General features: G+C 42.5%; 3 protein-coding genes across 9 annotated transcripts in view; 2 read left to right on the plus strand and 1 right to left on the minus strand.

Moving 5' to 3' along the window:
• The first annotated feature begins 4 nt into the window (after positions 1 to 4).
• Positions 5 to 3,177, plus strand: CKLF (chemokine like factor). Of its 2 annotated transcripts, none has more exons than XM_054840339.1 (4): positions 5 to 189; positions 299 to 457; positions 1,053 to 1,148; positions 2,772 to 3,177. In XM_054840339.1, exons 1-4 carry the CDS (start codon positions 121 to 123, stop codon positions 2,874 to 2,876), a joined length of 429 nt encoding a protein of 142 aa, XP_054696314.1. In that variant the 5' UTR covers positions 5 to 120; the 3' UTR covers positions 2,877 to 3,177. The 2 variants fall into 2 exon arrangements, with proteins under 2 accessions (XP_054696314.1, XP_054696313.1); XM_054840338.1 differs by having other exon boundaries at positions 2,829 to 3,177.
• Positions 3,178 to 3,493: 316 nt separating this feature from the next.
• CMTM3 (CKLF like MARVEL transmembrane domain containing 3) lies at positions 3,494 to 20,338 on the plus strand. Of its 3 annotated transcripts, XM_054840330.1 has the most exons (5): positions 3,725 to 4,207; positions 13,256 to 13,411; positions 15,250 to 15,345; positions 16,656 to 16,773; positions 18,428 to 20,338. In XM_054840330.1, the coding sequence occupies exons 1-5, from the start codon at positions 3,935 to 3,937 to the stop codon at positions 18,454 to 18,456; spliced, it is 672 nt and encodes a 223-aa protein (XP_054696305.1). In that variant the 5' UTR covers positions 3,725 to 3,934; the 3' UTR covers positions 18,457 to 20,338. The 3 variants fall into 3 exon arrangements, with proteins under 3 accessions (XP_054696306.1, XP_054696308.1, XP_054696305.1); XM_054840331.1 differs by lacking the exons at positions 15,250 to 15,345; positions 16,656 to 16,773; positions 18,428 to 20,338 and having other exon boundaries at positions 3,494 to 4,207; positions 13,256 to 13,396; XM_054840333.1 differs by lacking the exons at positions 13,256 to 13,411; positions 15,250 to 15,345; positions 16,656 to 16,773; positions 18,428 to 20,338 and adding an exon at positions 7,949 to 8,102 and having other exon boundaries at positions 3,494 to 4,207.
• The window catches only part of CMTM4 (CKLF like MARVEL transmembrane domain containing 4), a 59,776-nt gene continuing 42,666 nt past the window's right edge, over positions 5,615 to 22,724 (minus strand). Inside the window, exons 5-10 of one of the 4 annotated variants that reach the window (XR_008579075.1) lie at positions 15,830 to 15,921; positions 13,853 to 14,445; positions 11,623 to 11,761; positions 8,747 to 8,918; positions 6,404 to 6,533; positions 5,615 to 6,152 (exon numbers count right to left, since the gene is read on the minus strand). The gene's annotated coding sequence lies outside the window, so the exon portion shown is untranslated. Of the gene's footprint in view, positions 6,153 to 6,403; positions 8,919 to 11,622; positions 11,762 to 13,852; positions 14,446 to 15,829; positions 15,922 to 22,724 lie in introns of all 4 variants that reach the window. The other 3 variants (XR_008579073.1, XR_008579074.1, XR_008579077.1) reach the window with 3 other exon arrangements.

Genomic DNA, 22,724 nt, shown 5'->3' on the forward strand with positions numbered 1-22,724 from the left:
GCCGCCGGGGGAGCCCCGGGGCGGGGCCGGGGCCGGGGCGGAGCCGGTCGCAGCTCCCCGTTCAGGTGCCACAGCGGCCGGCCTGGCTCGGCTCGGCTCGGCTCGGCCCAGCCCGGCGCCATGGCGGTGGTGGCGGTGGACAGCAACTTCCCCCGCTCCCCGCGGGGTGCCGTGAAGCTCGGCCGCACGGTAGGCTCTGAGGGGAGCGGGGCAGGGCGGGGCCCTCCGGGGGTCCCTGCGCTCCGGGGGGGCGGCGGGCGGCGCGGCGCTAACCCCGTTACTCTTTGTACCCCCTCAGCTGGTGGCGTTTGTAACCTTCCTCTGCTTCGTGGCCTCCCGCTCCCACGGGGCCTACACCGCGCTGGCCGTGGCAGAGGTGGTCATCACGGCGCTGTTCTTCCTGCTGTACTTGCTAAAGCTCGATAAAAAGATGGGCTGGCTGTTCTGGCCGTTGGCTGTGAGTATTGGCCTTAAAACGAAGTGATTGTACCCGTTTGTGACTGCCGGCTCAGGCGGGTTATTGTCTGTCGGCTCGGTTACTGTTTCAGTACAGTTCAAGCAAACCCCAGTGTTTTATTGTTGAATCGGTTTTGCCCAAGAGACGACGGAGTTCTTTTGCATCCATCTCTAAATAGCTGGCTTATATCCGTTAACGGACCCTCCTGGAATGAGCACTGTTTGCTTAACTTTACAATACTGTACTTTTCACCTTTCACATCACAAATTAAACATATACTTTCACTTAAATATTAATGAGTTCTCCGCTTACCTCCCTTTTTAAAATTTGTTTGCTGTTGTAGTCTATCAAGTGTAGCCAGTTTGCATAAATTTGACTGAAAAAAAAAGAAGTAAAATGAGGAAGTTTTATCACAAACACTCTTTTTAACATCAAACCACTTGGTGTCACTGTTGATCTTACGTGGATATTAGTATAATTCTATTTTTATAGTAAATAGCAATTTGTAAGGATTCATACAATATTGGGAGCTATTCACGTTCTTCCTCAGGTGCGTATTTCAGAATAAATATTTTGTTTCCACTGGCTGTTTCAGGATATTTTCAACTCAGTGATTGCAGCATTATTCCTCCTCATTGTGTGCCTGTTTGCGATAATAATCAAGACCAACAATGGGACACTGGCTGGAGGGGTGAGTAGGAACATTATTAACAAATTTCAGTTTTTAAAGCAGACATGATTTGAACCTCTTGGTATACTTAGATTGTGGTAAGACTGTGAAAATAACTCTGTCATGGAAGAACATACACAAAAGTCACAAACAAAAGTGAATACACATTCAATGTATCTCACTAAAAAACATAAAATCCTCAAATCACTAGTAATTTAAAGATATTACTAGACTTAGGCAATATTACAGAGAAATACTAACACTGAAAACTCTTAGAGGTTAACTAATTTGAGTAACCTGCACTTGCTTCCATAGCTTGAAATCGTAGGTGGGAGAATCCATCACTCTTTTAGGACTATCCAGTTTGGTTACAGTATTTAAGAAGGAACGCCTACGATTCTGCTAAATAGAGATGGAACTTTTTAACAGACATGCTGGTACATCCCTCCTAATGTGTACATTATATTTTCTGACACGAACTGAGAAATTATGGCAGTTGAAAAAGTTTTTTCATACTACGAATATAAAGATTTTTGTGTATTTAGGATCAAACCAGCTTAGTAGTTTAAGCAGCTGGTATTTTTAATTCAAATTAAAACTAATATAACTAACATTAATAAACAATAAAGGGGGGGAAAAACACTTCTGAAAAGTATTTCAGTCTCCTGAAATAAAAGACGAGGTAAAATGTGGCAAGCAACCAAAAGAAACACAGAACTTGCCACAGGAGTTTTTCAAATTCCGCTGGGAGGTGCAAAGCTGTTGCCTTCGCTGGCAGTGACGACCTAAGCAGAAAGGAAACTTTCTGTTAAAGTGACTGGCTGTGTTAGAATACAATTTACATTCTCGGTTGTGAAGTTAATAGAAATGAAAATTAAGTTGGAAGCAGCAGACTAAGCAGGTAGCTTGGAAAACAAGTTTGGGCAGAATGTGCGACATCTTCAATGCCAGGAGAAACAGAATTGCCCCTAGGCCTGTAGTCCCAGGGCACAAACTGCCTTGAACTGAGAGAACTTGCCTTGGTATTACTACCACTGATCGGATAATTCCATTTTAAAACATGCTTGCATCAAAAAAATTGCATGCATGAGGGATCGGGCTGAAGGGCAAGAGCCGAGTGAGTTAACTCGGCAGTCATCTCGCAAACACATTTTTCCAGTTGCCTGCCTGAAGTTGTATATTTTTTTAAGTACGTACGTACATTTTCTTCAATTTGCAATATGTTTCCCATTCAGAGCTTCGGAGAGCAGCACTATTTTTTTTCCTGCTAGGCTTGTTTCTAGAAATGTTGACTTGTTTCTGGGCCAATACCATTAATTAGGCAGTCCTTAAAGAGACAGAAGGGTTTCCATTTAGGATAAAAGCATTGTCCAGCATAAGCAGCATTAGCTTGGCTTTCAAGAAGACATCATCTCTAAGGCTTCAGGCAAACATCAAAGCAAGCCAGGGTGTAGAATGCTGTATGAAAGGCTGATGGGATTTAAATACAGATGTTATTTATCAGCTGTCTCACATCACACAGATATTTAGAAGGCCAGAACTTAGGAGCATGTGTTTACTGCTGCTTTGATGAACGGTAGATGAGTCGCCACAGTAAAAGATAGAGATACTACAGGGAAACTAACATTATCGTTATTTTTATAGGTGTTTGGTCTTGTATTGCTTGTTCTCTGTATTGTGGATGCGGTTCTTCTTTTCCAGAAGATTAGCCTTGATGGACCAAGAGGAAGGAATACTCCTGCAAAATAATCTTATCATTTTACTAAAAAAAAAGAACGATTTCTCCACTGCTGACTGTTTTGCTGTTCTCTTTTAAAGAATTTGTATTTTCATGTGTTCAACTTTGAATTTCCCGGTGCATTTATGTACATTTTTGCAAGTTTTGTTACAATTTTTCTTACATTTACAAATGTAGTTTCAGTGTTGCAATTTCACTGGTATGAGCTTCAGAGAAAATTGTCTTGTTTTTTTAAACTTAATTACATTTTTCACCTGTATGAAAATTATTTTCGTACTTGTCTTTCTGTAATAAAAAGAAAATAGAAATAGGCCTAAGTGCATTATTTAACATTATTTATTAAGTGCAGTTAAAGTAAAAATTACTTGATTTAAGGTACCAGTAAACATCATTAGGAACAGATTTTTTTTTTTTCACCCTTATTTGTGTTACTCGTTCCACGGATCAGAGTGTCTCATGCTACGTGCGTGCTTTATTGCTGTGAGACCTTTTGATCCCCAAATTTTAATTTTTATGTTCAGAATAGCGCTGTCTCCCTAGTGTAATGCAATCACAACCGTACTGATTATACAGTGCAATAAAGATAGTAGATAAAATTAGATTAGTATTATAAGCCACATAAAACATCTAAGTGTCCGTGTGGACTGCTGCTACAGATGCTTCTAGGCTCAGGAAGCCAACGGCAAAGTTCAGTGCCCTCTGCACTGGTGTGATTGTCCAAACCGAAGAGCAAGCACCCCCGCGATGGAAGAGGGGCTCCAGGCTGATGCAGCGCCACGGCCGGCAGCACACACCCCGCACACCCCCCCACCCAGCCCGGCCGTGCGTGGCAAAGGCGGAGCGGGGCGCGCCCGCAGCCGCCGCCACCAGCCGCACTCGGGCTCGGCCGGGCCCCGGGGCCCCGGCGTGGGGCTGGAGCCGGCTTCCAGCCGCCCGGTGCTGCCTGCGGCCCGGCTCCGCGCCGCCCCTGCGGGATCCCGCCCTGAGCTGCGGGCAGCGACGGGGTCGGGGGCTGGGACGGGCTGTGGAGCCGCCCCGAGCGCGGGGCCGCCACCCCCCAGATTTGGGGATGCTGAAACTTTTTTTCACGTTTCCGCAGTGTCACGATTTCCGCTTCCCTCCTTCAAAAAGAAAAAAAAAAAAACACAACCCACACACCCCCACACACACCCCACCCGAGCCGCCAGCGCTCCTCGCCAGCCCACGGCCGCCGGAGCCCCTCGCAGCCATGGAGGAGCCCGAACCCGCGGAGCCTGCCGCGCCGCCGCCCGGGCTGCGCTCGCTCCTGCCCCCCCGGGAGTTCCTGTGCTCCCGCAAGGGGCAGCTCCTCCTCGCGGAGTCGGTAAGGGCGGGGGGCAGCCCCGGGGCTGGGGGCCCGCATGGATTTGGGGGGGGGGGCCGGGCCCCGACCGCAGCCCCCCGGCCCGAGGGCAGCGCTGCCGGTGAGGCCGGGGGCTCCGGGAGTGAGTGAGTGCGTGTGCGCGCGTGTGCGTCCCCAGTACGCGGCCGTCACCTCCGGAGACGGGCGGTGTGAACGGGAGCGGGCTGCCCCGTGTCTCAGCTGAGCAGAGAACCTTTCCCCTGCCCTTCGTCCGTCCGGCCACAGCGTGATGGCAGCCGAGAGAGAGCACAGCTGGGGGGAAAGCCTAGGGAACAGGGGGGAAACTTCAGGGCTGAAAGTCTTAGTTCATTGTGTTCGGGCAGAGCACACAAGGAAACCAAAAATACTTGTCAGATTAAGCTTCAGTGCCTTAAATGTGCTCCCCTTTAGCAGGAACCCTTTTTCAGTTAAAAAGGGCTTTGTTTTCGTTTTAACCTAATTTGCAGTGTGAATCCAGTTACCGCTACTGACCAGATTTGCATCATCTCCTGCTGCTATCAGGGAGGCATGGTTTACAAGACAGCTTGTCCTATGTCAAGAAAGATCTAACTCATTAATTTATGATGTGTGGCATTATATAGGGGACCATGATCGCTCAGCTTTTATCCGTGACCTCACAGAAGGACACGCTTGCTCACTGTGCTGGAGCCAGTTAGCTTGCTGTGAAAGTGCCAATTAATCATTGGAAACAAGCTTAATACGGCGATAGCAGCACAGCTCACCTAGAAGTACACCATGGCTTGCTTTTAGGTGCAAGTTCCGAGATCTGGGCTGGTGGTAATTATAGGCCTTTGATTTTTGGTGAGATACTTTCTGGTATTTTACTTGTAAAGGCCTGACAAATGAAACAGTACCCACCAGGCAGGGAAAAAGAAAACTTACCCCCATGGATAATGGGTGTTTGACAATCAAAAGTTAAATTTTAAGAGGAAGCTAGTTGATTGAAATTAGACCTTCAACATAATTTATACTAGTGTTTAAATTTCTCATTATTTCTAAATTCTCTGTAATCTTAGCTGGAGTTTTGACAGCAGGTAGTCAAATACTAGGACAGCACAAACTAGTAGTCAAGTCCATGGAGTGCTGTTGGGATGTGTAAGGTGTCTCTGGCTGTCCACTGTGCTAGCTCAGAGAAGGAAACGAGGACATTCAAGCAAGGGGAAGGGAAGGAAGAGGCAGTGCCGCCAGGCTCCCTGAGCAGCCGTTCTCTGCCAGCCCTGTGAGTTGAGGAGGCTGCGAGCACACAGCTCTACCGGCCCCTGTAAGTTGAGGATGACTTCTGCGGTGGGGCCTTGGACTGGGTAGCAGCAGGCCGCGGGCTGTACCAGCTCCACCAAAAATGATGTAAAAATTCCAGGTACCCCCATCACTCATACAAAATCTTTAGTTTACAAAAACACACATTTACAAGATACCAAAGCCCAACTAACTTTGCTCCTTTGGCACATATTTTTGTTACATACTATAACACACTGGAATTTCCTATACAAGTTTACAGCCAGTAAATTACGACTTTCAGACGGTCTGGCTTTTTAACATATCTGAATGATGACATATTTGAGGAATACTGTTTTGGTCATGGGATCAGACTCACCCTTTTGTTGTCATAGAGAAGTACTGATTATGCCTCCTCGGAGTAATAAAAACTGCTCTGTCTTGACAAAACAGGGATTTATCCTTTGTAAGGCTCTCAGGGCTTCCCGAGAGTTTGGCTGGCTGAAAGCAGCTCTAAAGTCCCCTCTGCCGAAGCTGCAGCGAAGCTTTCTGTGTGCTCCTCGCAGGGCAGCCCACGTGCTTCGGATGTCGTTTCCTGGCAGAGGGGAGGCTGCAGTAGTTTCTCTTCAGTTGTCTCAGTTTTGGCAGAAGAAATCCTTGAAGACAACACAGGCCCCAGAATAAATCCAGTCTGTATACAATTAGAGAAATGCAGTGCCAAATAATTGAAGATTAGTCCAAGTTAAATCTATCATAGTTTAAATCTGTGTTTCATCTTTAGCTTTGTATTTGTCTTGAATGTTTGATTTTTCCTCTTTGACACAGTACTAATGTGGGATGGGGTTGGGTTCTGCATAAAGGTATGTAAATAATATTCATGGGATACAGAATTTGAATGGTGTCATTTGTTCAGAAACAAAATGGGGTTCTCATTATTGTTACCTGGTATCTCTGTCACATTATTATTTATTTGGCAGCTTGGCAAGTCACAAGAAATGCACTTTATTTCTTGGTCTTTAAAGTCATGCAAATACTGGCATCTCTGCAGGTAGCTCAGAGGTTCTCTGTTCAGCTGTCAGAAACACCAAGTCAGTTTTTTCAACATTCAAAAAGCAAACCACCATATACAGAAAAATATATTACCAACAAAGCAAAGAAGCAACTTGCAAACATATCTTGGCTGGAGTAGATGGTTATACTTCTCCTTTTCACTCTAGGGCGGAAAGGGAACAGGAGTTGGCTTCAGCAAATTCCCTCAGCCCAGCGATCTTACTGGTTGTGTACTTGGTGGAAGTAACCTCATTAAAAAGTATTGTTTTGCCCAGTAGAAGTGGCTGGCAAGTGATCGGTTCAGCTGTCATAAGTTACAGCAGACCAGCTCTGACTTTGTAAATTAAGACAAGTGCCACATTCACGCCAGCCTGTTCCCTTCACTTGCACCGCTGGAGGCGGCTGGGAGCGCTGGTGCTCACAGCACAGCTCAGGGCGTCCCAGGGAAGGTGCCACAGGCAGCTGCACCGACAGCACCGGAGCTCAGCGCTGCCGGCGAGGATTGCTTTGTTCAGATTGAACGAAACTGCTACAACCACTTTTTAAAAATAACATTTACATACGTTTTCACATGAAGTGAGTATGGATCTTTACAACGTTCAGATGTAATTTTCACGTTGGCATGAAAACTGCTCTGTGGGCTATCAAGTCTGGGCATTCTGGTGCTTCCTCCAGAACAAGTTAGGCTGGTGATGAAGCTGATTACTGCTAGAAGTGTAATTATAATCTCAAATTTTATTCAGAGAAGGAAGTTGCCCCCCCCACACACTCCTTTTCCTTTTGATCTTCCTGCCGTATTAATTTTTTATTCCACCTGGGATAGCTACACAGCCACAAGGAAGCAGTAACATCAAGTACATGTATAAGCTTTGCTGTCTCTCCTGACCTTATTTATTCTCACTGTCTTGCTCCTCTACTTTCTAATCACTGTTCTTTACCTGTCAGGTTATTTTTTTTTTCCTCTGTTTTCCTTTCTGTTTGCTCCTCATAGCATTTCTTCTAGATGTTTTAACACTCTTAAGCTACTCATTTTTCCTAAATACTCAAGTTGCTATCGTGAAGGTCAGCATCTCGTTTATGCTCTTTTCCCTCCTCAAGAGATGCATTTTTCAGTTCCCTCTGTCCCGCGGTGGAACCATTTAATAGCCACTCTCATACCTGCCACCAGAGCTTGTCCAGACAAGACCCACACATACACATTCTGCCGCTCACCCCGGCTATTTCAGTCAAGCTTTTGTGTTTGTCCTGGTGACTGCTTTAATTGGCATCTCCTTAGTCCCCTGAAGCCAGTATACAGAAGCACTACATATTTTTTTAATAAAAATATATTATGAATATGTAAGGTTGTCCTGTATAAAGTTGTGTCAGCACAACGGTGACGCAAAGGATGTAGACATCATTGTGTCTTTTTTCCTCTTTTCCTGTCTGTCTTTTCAGTCTTCTCTGAACTGACCTTCATAACTGAAACTTCCAGCTGCTCTGTGTAAAGCCTCCTTCGAAGACAACCCCTGTGCCTCTCTCTGGATCTGTAGCCAGAAGGTGGCCTCTGCAGCTAATTCCAGGGGAATCAAGAGCTTCACCTCCCTGACAAGTATGACGGAGAAGTAGTAACTGAATAGCAGATCACTAAGTGATCTACTTTCTCTGCCAATAAACGATAACAAAATGCACTCCTGTCCAAAAGAGATCACCACTAGCCACTTTTAAAAATGTTTAATCAAACCTGTTCTTTTCTGGGGAAATGAGCAGCGGGCATTTGACCGCACAGAGCGGCGAGCAGAGGGTACTGGGACGTGTATAGCAGCATGCAATGATGTCAGCTGCTTCCTGGCACCTGCATCATCCCTGACAGGCTGCAGTGGGTCTGTTCTCCCTGCACAGAGGATACAGACACCTTCATGCTCTGCTATGACCTCAGCACTTCAGCAGTCCTCCCCCCCTCAAGAAGCACAGTGCTCTCTAACCATTGTGACTAATTATTTTTTAAATTGCAAGGTGGTTATATGATAAAGTATAACTTCATAATGTCTGGCCCATTTAAGAATCCCAGTGACACAATATTAAGTAATAAGTACATGGGAGAAAATTACTTTTTGAAATGCAATATCAAAGAAATTCCTTTTAAAAAGTAATATGTAATAGTTCTTTCTCTGTTATGTATATTCCCATTCCCACAAAAAAGGTGCTGAATGAAGAATCAGGCCTCTTTTTTGCCAGGATTTTTTATAATCTTACCACTGCCAGACTATGAAAGGATCCTGCTCTGTTGTTTGCTGCACTACAGCTTTCTGCATCCAAATATTCCTCCAGTGAAGCTGGCAACAATCACGCTAAGCTTTCAACAGCAGCGCAGACTCCCAGCTGCTCTTAATGCCAAGGATGTAATCCCAAGGGAAAAAGAAACCTCCTGTGTAACAATACAAATGGACAAAACTGATAAAACACTATTTTTTTTTCCTCTTCCAGAAGCAGCAGTGCTTTCCAAGTCTGAAAATGCTAGAAATGAACTTAAACTGCATTGAGCCTCACAAACTTCCTCTCTAGCTTTTTAGCATAGACACACAGCTGTTAGAAAAATGACAAGACCCCATTGCTTGACCTTTCTTTAAAATCACTTTTAAACATGCAGCTTCCGGAGAAAAGGTGCGAAACAAGTATGATGTGCAGCGGATCATTTGATGGTCTTTAGAGGTGTCAGGCTGTGTTCTGAAGGTTGCTTTCGAGTTTGCAATTTTTAGAGCAACTTTCAGTTTGCCAGATGTTTGTCTCAAAAGCTTGAAATCTGTAAAAGTAGGTCGGTGTTCATTATTTCTGCATACGGACTGGCACATCAATGTTTGTATTGTGGGAGGAGAAGTATATTTTTAAAATTACCAAGTTTTTAGATGACATCAAATGCTTCAGTTAGTAGCACTGCAATTAAATGGTCAGACAAGATAACAAGATTCCTACTCTCTTTCTTAGTTCAGAAATGATAGTAACAGATACTGCTGAGGGAGTCCATGCACTCCACCTGTCAGAAGGGAAAATGAGTTCTAAACAAAGAGCAATAAGAAATATCGTCTATAGCTCACAGCTTTTTGGGCTCTTGTATTACACAGGGCTGTCCCCCAGTTACCAAGTAGATCTGGCATTAAAATCCACATCAGGGCTGTGATGTAGCCACCAGGCAGACAAAAATATAAAAAACCAAAGAACAAGCTGCAGCACTGTAACCGTCACCTGGCAGAGCCTTCAGGCACCTCCTTCCCTTTGTTTCTCTTGCTCTAACATGTTTGCCTCCCCTTCAAGCCTTTCCTCAGTGAAGACTGTAGCATCTAAAAATACCATATTTCAAAACCTTCATTCTCAAACTCTGGTCCACTATTTTATAGGTGTAACATGGACCTCTTGGAGCAGGTCTGGAGGACGCCACAAAAATGATCAGAGGGCTGGAGCACCTCTCCTGTGAGGAAAGGCTGATAGAGTTGGGGCTGTTCAGCCTGGAGAAGGCTCTGGGAAGACCTTATCGTGGCCTTTCAATACTTACAGGGGGCCTACAAGAAAGCTAGAGGGACTGTTTACAAGGGCATTTGGTGATAGCACAAGGGCTAATGGCTTTAAACTGAGAAAGGGTAGATTCAGACTAGATATAAGGAAAAATTTTTTATGATGAGGGTGGTGAAATACTGGAACAGGTTGCCCAGAGAGGTGGTACATGCCCCATCCCTGGAAACGTTCAAGGTCAGGCTGGACGGGGCTCTGAGCAACCTGATCTAGTTGAAGATGTCCCTGCTCACTGCAGGGGGGTTGGACTTCATGGCCTCTAAAGGTCCTTTCCAACCCAGACCATTCTATGATTCTGTTTCACAGAAAATGTTCCTTGGGCCATTTCAGGCTCTGAATGCCTCCAAAACAAGGAGTGATGCTTAATTGGAGAACAATTACCACACTTCATGTGAGATTCTTTCCCTTTTACTATTAGAATCAATAATCCTTTGAATTAAGGGACTTCTTGCAAATCAAGGGGCTTTTTTTAATGTGGCCTTGACATGCCCTCCCCATGGACAACAGGCTGCTGACAAGTAGAGTCAGGAACGGAGACCTGGGACGGGCTGGACTCAAGCCCACTACTCAAGGTGGTGGTGATGGCAAGAGTACATAAGGGCTGAGGAACAGGCAGCAGGACACTGCTATGATCCTACCAATAACTGAGGGGTTGGTTTGAGCAAGTAACCAGCCTGTTAACTACTTTTTTAAATGGACAACTAATACTTCCCCGGATGCCAGCTTCTCTGGATGGGACCAAATTAGAAAGCTGAAATGCTCAGACTCATCCTTTACCAACTTACCTTGCACTCAAGCAGGAATCCTGCCGGCACACCAGCCCACTGGAGCCCGAGCCCCTTGGCATGCTCTTGCCACAAAACAAAGTTTCTGTTTGCATCATGAGCCATGTTACAACAGGGTCTCGGGCACTGCACTGTATTTCAAACCACTTGGACCTGCCCAGGGCCATCAGGGTGAGGGGAAGACAGTGGGAACCTTAAGTTACACAAATTACCATAAGGCTGATCTTAAGGGAACACAAAGGCTCTTCGTTTCACCTAAGAGTTAACACTTCTGACAGAAAAACTTTTCCTCTGTATAACAGCGGACGGAGTGCAGGAGTCACCGTATCAAACAGAATCGAGATCAAAGTGATCTCTGCTGTGCATCATCAACTTACACATCTGAAATTTGCCTCTCTACTTCCCCTCGCTGCTGTAGTATGATGTATTATTTAACACTGCATTTAATTCTTTCATAAGAGATCTACCAAGTTCAGTTCAGGTCTAATGTTGTGCTATTGAAAGGGGGTTGTTTGGTCCTACCCTGAACGTGTCTCCACCTTGCTGCTGTTCGTCCCTGCATACTTCTCTGTCTCTACACCTCAGCTGTCACACACTTTCCTTTATCCAGGAAGTGATTTCTTTTTAAACTAAGAAAACATGAAGCCACATCTAAATTATGTTCCACAAATGTGAGTGAAGCAGATTCACAAAGCTAAAGTCCAGTCCCTTCTGGTTTTATTCTGTGATGGTGGGAAGGGAACAGGCAGTATGATAGGAAGGAGGAAGAAGTCGTCTCACCTCATAGTTTTCAAGTTCTGTTATCTCCACTTCTCTTCAGACAGTACTTAGCACTTTTCATTCGCAGAAATGAAATACCATGTTAAGGATAAGATACACTGAATGAGTTCCCTCTGCTATATGAAAACTCTAGAAAAACCTGCAAAGAGGCTATATAAGCAATAAGCAAATAATAATAGAATAAATAACAACAAATAGGATAAATATTAACAGGTAACAGGCCTCGATGCAGACGTGAACTCTATATATTATACCAGATCAGTTTCTTACAACCCAATGAAACGAGAACAATGCATAGGCATTTTAAGATAAATATAGTATCTTACTAAAAATGTCACATCCTCTCAAACTTCACCACCCAGTCCTAATGGATCAAAACAATATACTCCAGTTATTAGCATCCTGGTCAAGAACTGACTGCTTTCCCTAAAAACTGGGCTTAAAATAATGGCTTGTTAATTAATTAAATTAAGCAGGATTGAGCTGCTTAGTTGTCCCCTAAACAGGCTCTTAATACATGTATTTGAGGGTTGACTGACCTCTCATAGGAGTAGTTATGAATTAATAATTATTTATAGGAGCCTTATCTTTCAAGTATAATAATGATTTTTTTTTTTGAGATACAGGTGGTTCCCAGGAACACATGGTAGCAGCAAGCAAATAAATCCATAGATCTGAAATTTAATGAGCCAAATGCAATGATCATCACAGTCCAAACATTTATGCTTTTCAAGAAGCCACATCTGCCTTCAGATGTGCCATCTGGGGGAAAATAACACATCTATTTTAAGTACTACATGAGTGAGAATGTCAGTGTCCCAATTTAGAATTTGGAAGTTAAAAAAAAATCCTTGTAATCTAATACTTGAACAGTACCTACTGCTATGGTGACCAAAAGCATCTCTGAGCATTGCTAAGGCAGAGATTTGTCTCCAAGAGGAAAGGCTGAATTGAGCAGCTCAGGTGTAAACTATCACATCATATTCACATTTACATTTTAATTGAATGGGAAAACAAATGCCATTTTTATTATTTTGTACAGTTAGGAAACATGATGGAGATAAATCTATGGGAGTTATCTATCCTGTTATTCTCTAAAGCAGCTGTCTACACTGGAAAACTAGAGCCAGAGACTCCAGAAGTCACAGAATAATTAATTCTCAGCTCTTCTCTATCCATCAACAGCAGACTTTTTTCTTTCAACTCTAAGAAGATTATAAATGCTGAGTTACTTTGGGCTATCTAAGCAATGATTTGGATTTCAAATGAGAACTGTCACAGTTGAAAGGTTAAAGCTCTTTTCGCTTGGCAATGCCCCACTCTGTTTTCAGAATTATGTTGTCAGAACTGTTTACAATCCAGAGCAAATTACTGACTCAGAGAGGTGCAAATCCACTGAGCTCTCTGGAAAGTCAACTTCACACACATCGAAATAAATATAATTACTGTAGATTTATTCCAAGCTAAACAAGAAAATTCATTTGCCCAAGAGAAAAAAAAAAAGCAGGAAGCAAGATATGCCATCACCAGCAGCACTGACAGAAATCGCAGGGAGAATTACGCTTCAAAGCTGCTCAGCTGCCTGAGGCTCTGCTATTCCATGCGAATAACTCAAGTTTTCCCTTTACCATAGGTGCTGTCATTTATCATCTTTATCTGCTATATTGCATCTCTAGCTGCCTCTTTCATGATGGCCCCACTCCTGGAGTTTCTGCTGGCACTGTTTCTCTTTTTTGCCTACGCCTCCAAACTTAATGAGAAGTTTAAAGGACTCTACTGGCCTTTGACGGTAAGTGAAATGTGCAATATAAAAACACAGATTTAATTGTACAGTATAACATGAGTAAAAGGCACTATATGGGAGTTTAGGCTGACTTAACAACTTCACCCCCTTATTAGAAACCTATCTGTATTGCCTATCATTCAAAAGGTCCCAAAGCACTCTTTAAACTACTCTGTACTACACACTATACCTTTCTTGGTGCTGACGCAAACCATGGTCTTATTGAAACATAGAATTTATGCCTGATTCCAGGCAAATGGCTTAGTCCTGGATCTTCAGAAGCAGGCAACATCAGCCTAAGTAAGTCTGACCACTGCTGGGACCTCCTTAATACTGCCACCCTTACAAATGGGGAAACTGAGGCGTGCTATATAGTAATGCATATACTTTAGTAAAGTGCTTTAAAATTCTCAGGTAAGCACTGTTGAGATGCAGAGTCATACTCACATGCAAACAACCTGACAGCTCCTCCTGCTCAGGGGGGAAGCCCTGCAGCTCTTGCTGACAGATGCTCTTTCACAGAAAGGAAACCAGTGGCTCTTCATTGGGGAGTTCGCAGGTTTGTAGTCGCAGGCGATTACTGCACGCTGGCCACTGGATGTCTCTGTTGCTTCAAACATACATTGTAACAGGAGCATTTGTCTAGCAGTACAAATACTTAAAAAAAATGCTATTCCAATCGATCTGGATTCTCTTTTGGTACAGTCCAGCAATAGTTCGTCACAGTGAGATTTGAACTAGAGCTCACAATGTATAAAAATAACAGTAGTAAGGCCATTGGTGGATACAAGAGCAGTGACTTTGACTGTGACAGTCTGCATGGTTTTCAAACGGTAATTGCAGTTCCATCTTTTTCCCATTTTCTACATGCATCTGAGTCCAGAACTAAGACAAAAAAAGCACTTGTATGTTTATTATGTCCATTACCATAATATACTCCAGCCACAGAATGCAGATAACTGACCTTCTCTTGACTTCAGAAGAGTCAAGTTTCTTGTAGGATTTGTGTTTTGAGACGGTATCTTATTCATCCATCTGTTCTGAAAAGGTAGAAGATCTAATTGTGAACAGAGGTCAAGATACCATTATTCCAGCTCACATGATTTACACATGCCCTGGGAATCACAGCTCTTTATTTAATGTACAGTTCAGAGATGCTGTTGCTGCAGCACATCACTGCTTGGAGTACAGGGCATGGCCCCTGCCCTGCAGAGCTGCAGCCTCAGCCACAGAAGCGCATATTTCAATGATGGCAACAGGCACGTTCACTTCAGGCTAGCTGTTGGAGTTACAGGTGTACTTGCTAAGTATACACCATAGTTGTAAACACTACAGGTGTTTAGTTCCTCAGTGAGGAGCTCCTGAAGACAGGCCTACTTCTATATAGAAGCAAGCACACGCCTGTTTCGCACGGGAACTGGTACGCTCCTCCAGAGCCTTTGGTACTGCAGGAGTTCTGCTTAATGAGAGGTTTTAAGGCAATTCAAGTGTTTCTGCTATTAGAGCCCTTGCTGTGCTCCAGTTAAATACCACAGAAAGACAGCCCTTCTCAGCCTGAAGGGGGGTCTGCCTGACATACGCATGTTAAAAGTAGGATTTATACCAACATCTGTAAGAGCAGAAGCATGTGCCAAGATTCCGGTCATCTTGCATTTAAAAATACTTCCCAGATGAGCAAGTCATCTGCTACAAAATACCAAGCTCTAGTCACACTCCAGCATCAGGTGAGTCCACTGATGCAACAACAAAGGTTTTTAACAGTCATTTCTGAAATAATTTTTAGAGGACTTTGTACGTTGGAATTACATGACTAATCTGAGAATGCAACACTGCTTATTTTACAGGATTTCTTGCGGTGCGTCACTGCTGCCATTATTTACTTTGCCATTTCAATTGCTGCTGTCTCAAAATATAACGACGGAGCATCTAAAGCAGGAGGAGTAAGTAGATGTGAGCTTTCCACTTAGGTATTTTGGCAAACTGCATATGGATGTACGTTAGAAAGAATTCCATTTTGACCCCCCATTGCAAGTAGTAGAAGTTTCTTCAGTTAACTGAGAATTAGATTTGCCTAAATCTAAGCAATCATCGGTTATTTCAAAAAACAGGTTTTGAATCAATGAATAGTTTTTTCATCCTAACAGTGCTGCTTAGCATTAACTGTACTACTTAGGGAAGGCATCTATTCTCCTTCTTAATTTCACCAGCTGTACAGGGAAGGTAAACTTCTTTCTTCCTGCAAGGAACATCAAGATCCTTGAATAGAGGGAATAATAATAATAAATAATAATAATTAACAATAATAATAATAAAGAAATCAAACATGTAACTACTAAGAACAGTCTAAATTAAGTAACTTCAGCCTCCTGCCTCTACTGCTTGATTTTACTTGGATGAGTTGAAATAAGAGCAGTATCATCTTACCTTCCAGTGTATGGACTGCCCAGGAGAGAGCCTTCATCAATAGCATTTTGTGTTCAGAAATAAGATACAGCCTCTCCATCTGCAACTTGACTCTAAGCATCAATAATGTATGCAACATAAATAAAATTTGCATCATAATTTTAAAAGATATGGAAGAACAATACCCAGTAGTTTTAGCCAGCAACCCTTACCAAACCATCCCAAGTCATACACAATTTCAAAACAAAGATCTTGTTTTAGTCTTTGTCACTCAGTTTAGACATGGAGCAATGCAACACAGCATTTGCCCTAGCTTCTCAGACTGAAAACCAGACTCTTCCTGCCACGCTGCTGCTTCTTTGACACTAAATAGGTACCCCCAGAATCATTTTATCTCTATCTAGTTCACTCTGCAAGAGACATGTCTCCTTGAAAACCAGTAAAAAAAAAAAATTTCCAGAGAAACTGAGGCAATTTCTTGGTGGCAAAGAGATGTCACGGGGTGGCAGAAGTGCGGGTTACGTTCTCCTATAGCTCCCGGCACAGGGCAATGCTGATGCTCAGAACACGCCCAGAGCCAGAAAGCGATGTAGCCTGGGGAAGGGCTAAGGATGCTTCTGATAGAGCAACTGCAGGGATCACTGCTCAGGCTCCCAAATTAGCTGTGATTCAGTTGATGCCAGTGGGTCACGAGACATTTCCCTTCCCTGTCTTTTTAGAAAGGCACAGGTCAAAAGAATCGAGCCCAAGTTTTCTTTAAGAATTTTTCTTGTGTTGGTTAGGCTTATTTTGGTTTGTCATTGATGGACAGGAACTGTTGTTAAAGAGTATCATTTTGCCATTTTAGGTGTTTGGATTTATAGCCACGATAGTGTACGCCATCGATTTCTACATAACCTTCAATGACCTGGTTACTTTTCTCAAGCAAGGCAGTTCTGATTCCCCTGAAGGGCGCAAGTCAGAAGGTAGGTAAAATTCCCCATTTTGGTTATACGAGCACGTAACATGAGATTTTCTTCTCCATTTCACCCTCCACAGGGGAGCAAGAGCACTCACTTAGTAGTAACAGTTTCTACTCTTAGCTACCTTGGTTTTGTATGCTACAAGTATGCTGAATTATGAAGCTGCTTAGCCTTAAAATACAACAACTGGAATTTCAGTGATTTATAAAGATAACTAGCAAGCCAGGAATGTGAAGTTTCTCAGAGTTTCGTGCCATCTAACTTTGAAAGGCCCCAAATACAATTATAGAAATTATTGTGCAGCACAGACTTTTTTTCCTCCCACCAAGATGTCTTACTTTAAAAATAAACTTAATAATTAACATCCATCAGTACATAGTCTTTCATGTCCAGTAACACTTTTCTTTATCACAGTTACCTCTTATTCAGTGTCAAGCTTTGGCCACCTGTGTACAAATGACCTCAATATCCAAGGGCCACACAGCATAAAATTAACAAGATTGTTATCAAATTTCTTTCTAATATAGGAGGTATGATCTACCTCAAATCAGACAGATTCACTTAGACAAAGATAAAAAGAGGGACCCGCTGTTAGGAGTTCAAACCCATTTCAAGTCAAATCAGGACATAAGTAGCTATTTTGCAGTACCCAGGAGCCCAAATCGGGCATCATGCCCGTTACTACTCGTTGCGCACACACAGGTGAAAGACTGCTCCACACTTAAACAAATCACAAAACCCAAAAAAACACCCCACACAAAACCAAAACCCACAAAAGCCCTGAAAATCAAACAACACCCAAGATGTGTACAGAATCCTAGAAGGTATATAGTAATGCTAACAGTCTCTTCTAGGTACTTTAGCAGACTGTTAAATGTTTTGCAAGCTTTAGGCCAGAAAGAGACACAAAGAAAATAAGAATTAAAGGAACAGCTCACAGGAAACAGACTAAAAATTGTTTATCCCCACAAACTGAACTGACCTCAAGAAGAAGATCAGGTGACAAGGGAACAAAATTAGGCTAAAGAGTAGATGTCATTTCCTTGGAGATATAGAGAGAAATATATAAACTTACAAATATGCAGTCACACTGTCAATGAGTTGACCATGCAAGAAGGACTGTGCCCTGCAGCATTCTTCCTCCAGCACCAAACTTGTGTTCACGCTGGGGCTCTCAACTGCTGAGGCCAGAAATCCCTTGGTTCCTTGCAAGCTGAGTTTCAAGCTTGGGCAAGAGGTAGCTCTAGAGGCCTATTGGGATTTCTCAATGTCTTACAGCTTCTGGTTTTCTGATACGTTTAACTGGCAGTGTGTAACCGTGACCCACAGCAAACAGCAATATTCTAGTATAGGAAGCATGTCTTCAGCAGACTTCCTCTTGGTGGTCATGCTAACAATCTCTCTGCAACTTCTTTCAACTGTTATCTATGTTGTAGCGGTCTAAGTGCCTCTCAGCAGCGTTTCTCAAGTCTTTTGGAACACCATTTAAAGCTCCATCTTGTTTGAACTGTCATTTTACAAGCTTTTTCCTAAACACACCGCATCCTTTGAAGCGGACACCTGCTGAAGAGCAGCATATCTCTCCCAGCAAGAGCTAAAGCTGACATGGAGATTTCTAGTTTTCATTTTCATTATTGTTCCTTGTTTTAAATTTCAGATGAGAACTCAGATTCCGACTCAGACTGAAGAACCAAACACCAACCAAGCGTGAAGGGAAGATGATCAAGCACTTTCCTCTTTGCTGAATGCACTGCCAATTGAAATATCTCCCTTATTTCAGCCTCAGTATCCTCTTTCCACCTCACTGTTTACAGAATCACCAAAGCACAGACAGGGCAGTGATGTGGAAAAGGAGACTATTCCCAATGCCATTAGACACTCCTTCAGAACTACAGATTTCACAGTAGTAAAACAACACATCTCAATTCTCCATTGCCCCCCTTATTCAGCACTACAACGTACTGACTAAACAGGAACATAGTATTTTAAACGTATAAGCGGAGCTTTTAATATGCTTTCTTAATTCCAAATCTTTAACACTTACAGCTTTTATGCTTCTTGCTGTGCCAAAGAAGAGAGGCTCAGAATGCCTCTACTTTATTTGTATTTTTCTTGATTAACTAAGAGTATTTCTTTATCTGAAGTCTGAATATTCCACTATCTCAAGCACTGAAGGCATACATTATAGTTAACATGTTGGTTTCAATACATTTGAATCTACTGCCTATCTGTGACAAGAAAAAGTGACAACTGGAAAGCTGCAGCAAGAACAAGCCTCAAAGTATAATTGTGCTGCAGGGTAGCTGGCTCATCAAACATTCAGTATCACTTTAAGCTGCTTGGATGGGGTCACATCCCATCTGCAATTTCACCACAGGTATGAGGTAGAACAGATGAGGCATCACCTTACCGGCCCCCTTCCTACCATTTAGTGTGGAAGCCCTTGTACGTGTTTGCACATACGTGTAAGGAAGGCTTGCCAAATACCATCCAGTATGATCTGCCTATCGAAGCCTGCAAATATCTGTGTGCAAGATATGACTGTCTGATCTCATGCTCTGTGTTGCGAACACTGGTCCTCCCATGAGGAGTAGCAGCACTGGGCTTAGTCCGCTGGGTTCGCAAAACAGACAACAGTTTCTGTAAAACTCAGGATACCTGGGCCCCAGGAGGGCAATACATCCTTCCTGCTGTGAAAAGGCAAAAAAACCAACCTCCAAACTAAAGAATGTCTTTAAAGAAATTAATTTTCCTAGACCTCTTTTTTTTTGGGGAGGTGGTGCGTATTTTTTTTGGTTTGTTTTTTTTTCCCCACCAGAAGGACATGATTTATCTCATGGTCTAGTACTCTGGGGGGGAAAAGCCTTCTGAATTTATAAGAAGGTGTTTTCACGGGTAGCACAACTTACCCTGAAATACCCTATAAATGCATACTGCTTGGAAAAAGCATGGCATGCTCCTTATATATGGCATCAGACAGGTCTATTTCAAAGAAACCTGTATACATTTAAAAAAAAATTAATATACTACCAGAACAGGTGGCCTTAACAAAAAGTAATTAAAATGAGAGCAGATGGTACTAACAGAGTAAATTAAAAACAGGGATAAAACAATAAAGGCAGATTTCCTTTGAAACAAAATTACTGCTTGGGTTCCAGTTCCCTGCTAGCAGCTGGCTGCTGACAGGCAGAAACACGGTACCTAACAGCGAGCAGGTGCTTGGGAAGGTGCTGGCCAGATTCAGAGTTGTCCAACAGGCAGCTCCTACATCTCCCATTTCCAGACCACTGAATAAAAGCACAACAAATGGTTGCTTCCAAATGTGACAAATACTCTTTGCTTTTATGAGAAAGAGCTCTTCTGGTATGAAATTCCATGTTTCTTTCTTTTCTGTTGTCGTATTTTACTGGCACACACTGTGACGTCAGGGGACCTGGGCTCATTTTTATATTCAATCATTTTGTATTTCTCTTTTTTAATTAAAAAAAATGTACTGCATGTCACAGCTGGAAACTAGTACATGGTTAATATTTAGAAACCATGCTGGATTAAACCTCTTTTAATAGAAGTATTGGGTGTCTTTACTTATTTTAAGACCTGGTTTTACTGCCTTGACTCTGACCAGCGAGAGTAATAGCATTTCAAGAAACTCCATCAGGAAGGACGCTGTGTGCTGGGGAGGAGACGATAGCACAGAGCCAGCACTGCAGACCAATCACCCATGCTTACACATCTTGCAAGGAGAAACTTCATCTTCAGCGCATAAGCATGAAAGAATTTAACCAAGAATTAGTTTTAGCATATTTAGTGAACATCGGAGATACAGTGCTCTTAAGTGGCAACTAGTAACATTGTAAACAACAATCCCCTTCGGGTTTACCTTCCACAGACACATTATATCCTGAAATCTGCTAAGGTTTTCTAGTAATTTTTTTGCATTGGAATACTACTGAAATCAACAAAAGAGGCAAACAAAATTGCTCATTAGTTGCTTCAGGACCACTTTAGCAGGCATACAATTAATTGCTTGTCCAGAGAATCTCATTATTAGCATTCAAGTATTTGATGATTTCATTTATTTCTAAGCAGTTTGCTCCCAGGGTCAAACACTTGCATAAGATTCCAGCCTTTTATTTAAAAGGATCTGTTTCCATGATTGAAATAAAATACACTTATGTATTTTATGAATATAATTTCAGAAAAAAGAATTAAATTTAAAATAATTACTTTAAGGCCAATTCTGATGCAGGGGGCGGGGGGGAAGCTGACTCAGTCTTGTGTTCATCTCCTGCCAGAAATATTGCACTAAGTTCAGAGTCTGGTGTAGGGCAGAGGAAAAGTCTGCTTGGTTTTTTGGCTTGCTTTGTTTGCTTGTTTTTCCTGAACTGACAAGATCAGAATAGCAGGAGCACTGGTTTCTATGCAATTCAGGATTTGCGACACAAGCATAATGTTACCCCTGCAGCATGGGGGCCTTATTGAAGTTCTTATTTTGGTGTACCAGCAGAGTCAAACATCTCTTTTCAACCACAGTACAGTTTTGTTCCAAACAGGAGCCATTTCCAAAACCCACACAGGCCAATACATGCCTTCATTACAACTACAGCACAGCTATTCCCATTTTGAATTCCTGTGCTTGTTGAACAGCACTCAGCAGTAGACAAACCTAGAGAGTGATGAGAGTTCCCACTACCAAGTGTGGAACAAATCTATGTAGAAACAATGCAAGAACTCTTACAATATCAACACCATGAATCAAAGCCACTAACAGAAGGAAAAGCAATCAGCTGGCATCAAAGATGAATGACTTCATACAGCTCTCACACTGTTTGAAGGTCTCTCTCCCTGCTTCTCCCACCTTCTCCTATCAAAAAGCTTGTATACTTATCCATGCAAGATTTGTTCAGTCTTGCGTGGTGATTTTGGATAGGTGATGTTAAGGAATTCAAAAGACCTTTCCAAGCAGCCTGTTTAGATTCCCACTGAAATAAGAGGCTCAACTGTCCTTTTCACACTTTGTCCATTACTCCACTGAATTTTGCTTTTCACCTCATATTGTTCAAAGTTCTGTAAGTCTTAAATTTCCAACTGACAAAGTAATTTCCAAGATACTAAGTGAAAAGTGAGGTATCTCTGCCTATGTGGTATTTGAGAAGAATACTTCCACCAGCCTAGCGTGTTGGAAAGCAGAAGACAATTTAATGCTCTGCATAGCAAGCAGATGTTTTTCATTCATTATGCTTCTGGTAACAGTTCATTGTGCAAATTTCTAAGCCTGAATTTTATAGCTGCATCTTCCCCTGCTAGGAGAGCAGCAGCCTGTATTATTAAGTGAGCATGTACTTGTAAACAAACACTAACACAGTGCATGTTTCTGACACCTGTACTTTCTAAAATGCATAAATAAATGAGAAAGCATAAATATTGCTGCTAAATCTCAGAGCAGGCAGCTTGTAACCATCCTCATAAGAGACTAAAAATAATTAAATGAAGTGGCTTCGTTCCAAAGATCAGGATACAAACTGCCCCCGAAAAGCAAATGCAAGGTACGTATCACCTTATATTTTTACATATGCATGAAGAAACTCCACCTAGCCATCCTTTAATCCTTTTCTGAGCATGGAGAGAGAAAGAGAGAATACATCAAGGAAGCAGAAGAAATTTAGATAATCACTGAGAATGTGAATCTTGTTACCAGATACCCGAGACACCTTTTTGCATGGAGTATTGGTTTAAAAGTCAGGATGGAGACACCATCCCTTGATTTTCTTCTGAGTAAACAGGACTGCATCAAAAAACACTCAATGCAACAAAGATTCCTCCTTTACTGGAAGAATTCATAGTACTCTGAACAGTTTGTAAAACTTCTAGGTCAGAAGGTAAAACAATGCTACCCAGAAAATATAAGTGTATTTTGAAAAAAAAAAATCCATTTTTCAATCTATTTCCTTGAA

Source organism: Grus americana, chromosome 13 (assembly GCF_028858705.1).
Source record: "Grus americana isolate bGruAme1 chromosome 13, bGruAme1.mat, whole genome shotgun sequence".
NCBI classification, from domain to species: Eukaryota; Metazoa; Chordata; class Aves; order Gruiformes; family Gruidae; genus Grus; species Grus americana.

What these genes read in the sequence shown, in the direction of transcription:
- CKLF (XM_054840339.1), top strand. Translation starts at nt 121, where the DNA reads ATGGCGGTGGTGGCGGTGGACAGCAACTTCCCCCGCTCCCCGCGGGGT. An exon ending in CCGTGAAGCTCGGCCGCACG is followed by an intron (nt 190 to 298) that starts GTAGGCTCTGAG and finishes GTACCCCCTCAG; the next exon opens with CTGGTGGCGTTTGTAACCTT. An exon ending in GGCTGTTCTGGCCGTTGGCT is followed by an intron (nt 458 to 1,052) that starts GTGAGTATTGGC and finishes TGGCTGTTTCAG; the next exon opens with GATATTTTCAACTCAGTGAT.
- CMTM3 (XM_054840331.1), top strand. Translation starts at nt 3,610, where the DNA reads ATGGAAGAGGGGCTCCAGGCTGATGCAGCGCCACGGCCGGCAGCACAC. An exon ending in AGCTCCTCCTCGCGGAGTCG is followed by an intron (nt 4,208 to 13,255) that starts GTAAGGGCGGGG and finishes CCTTTACCATAG; the next exon opens with GTGCTGTCATTTATCATCTT.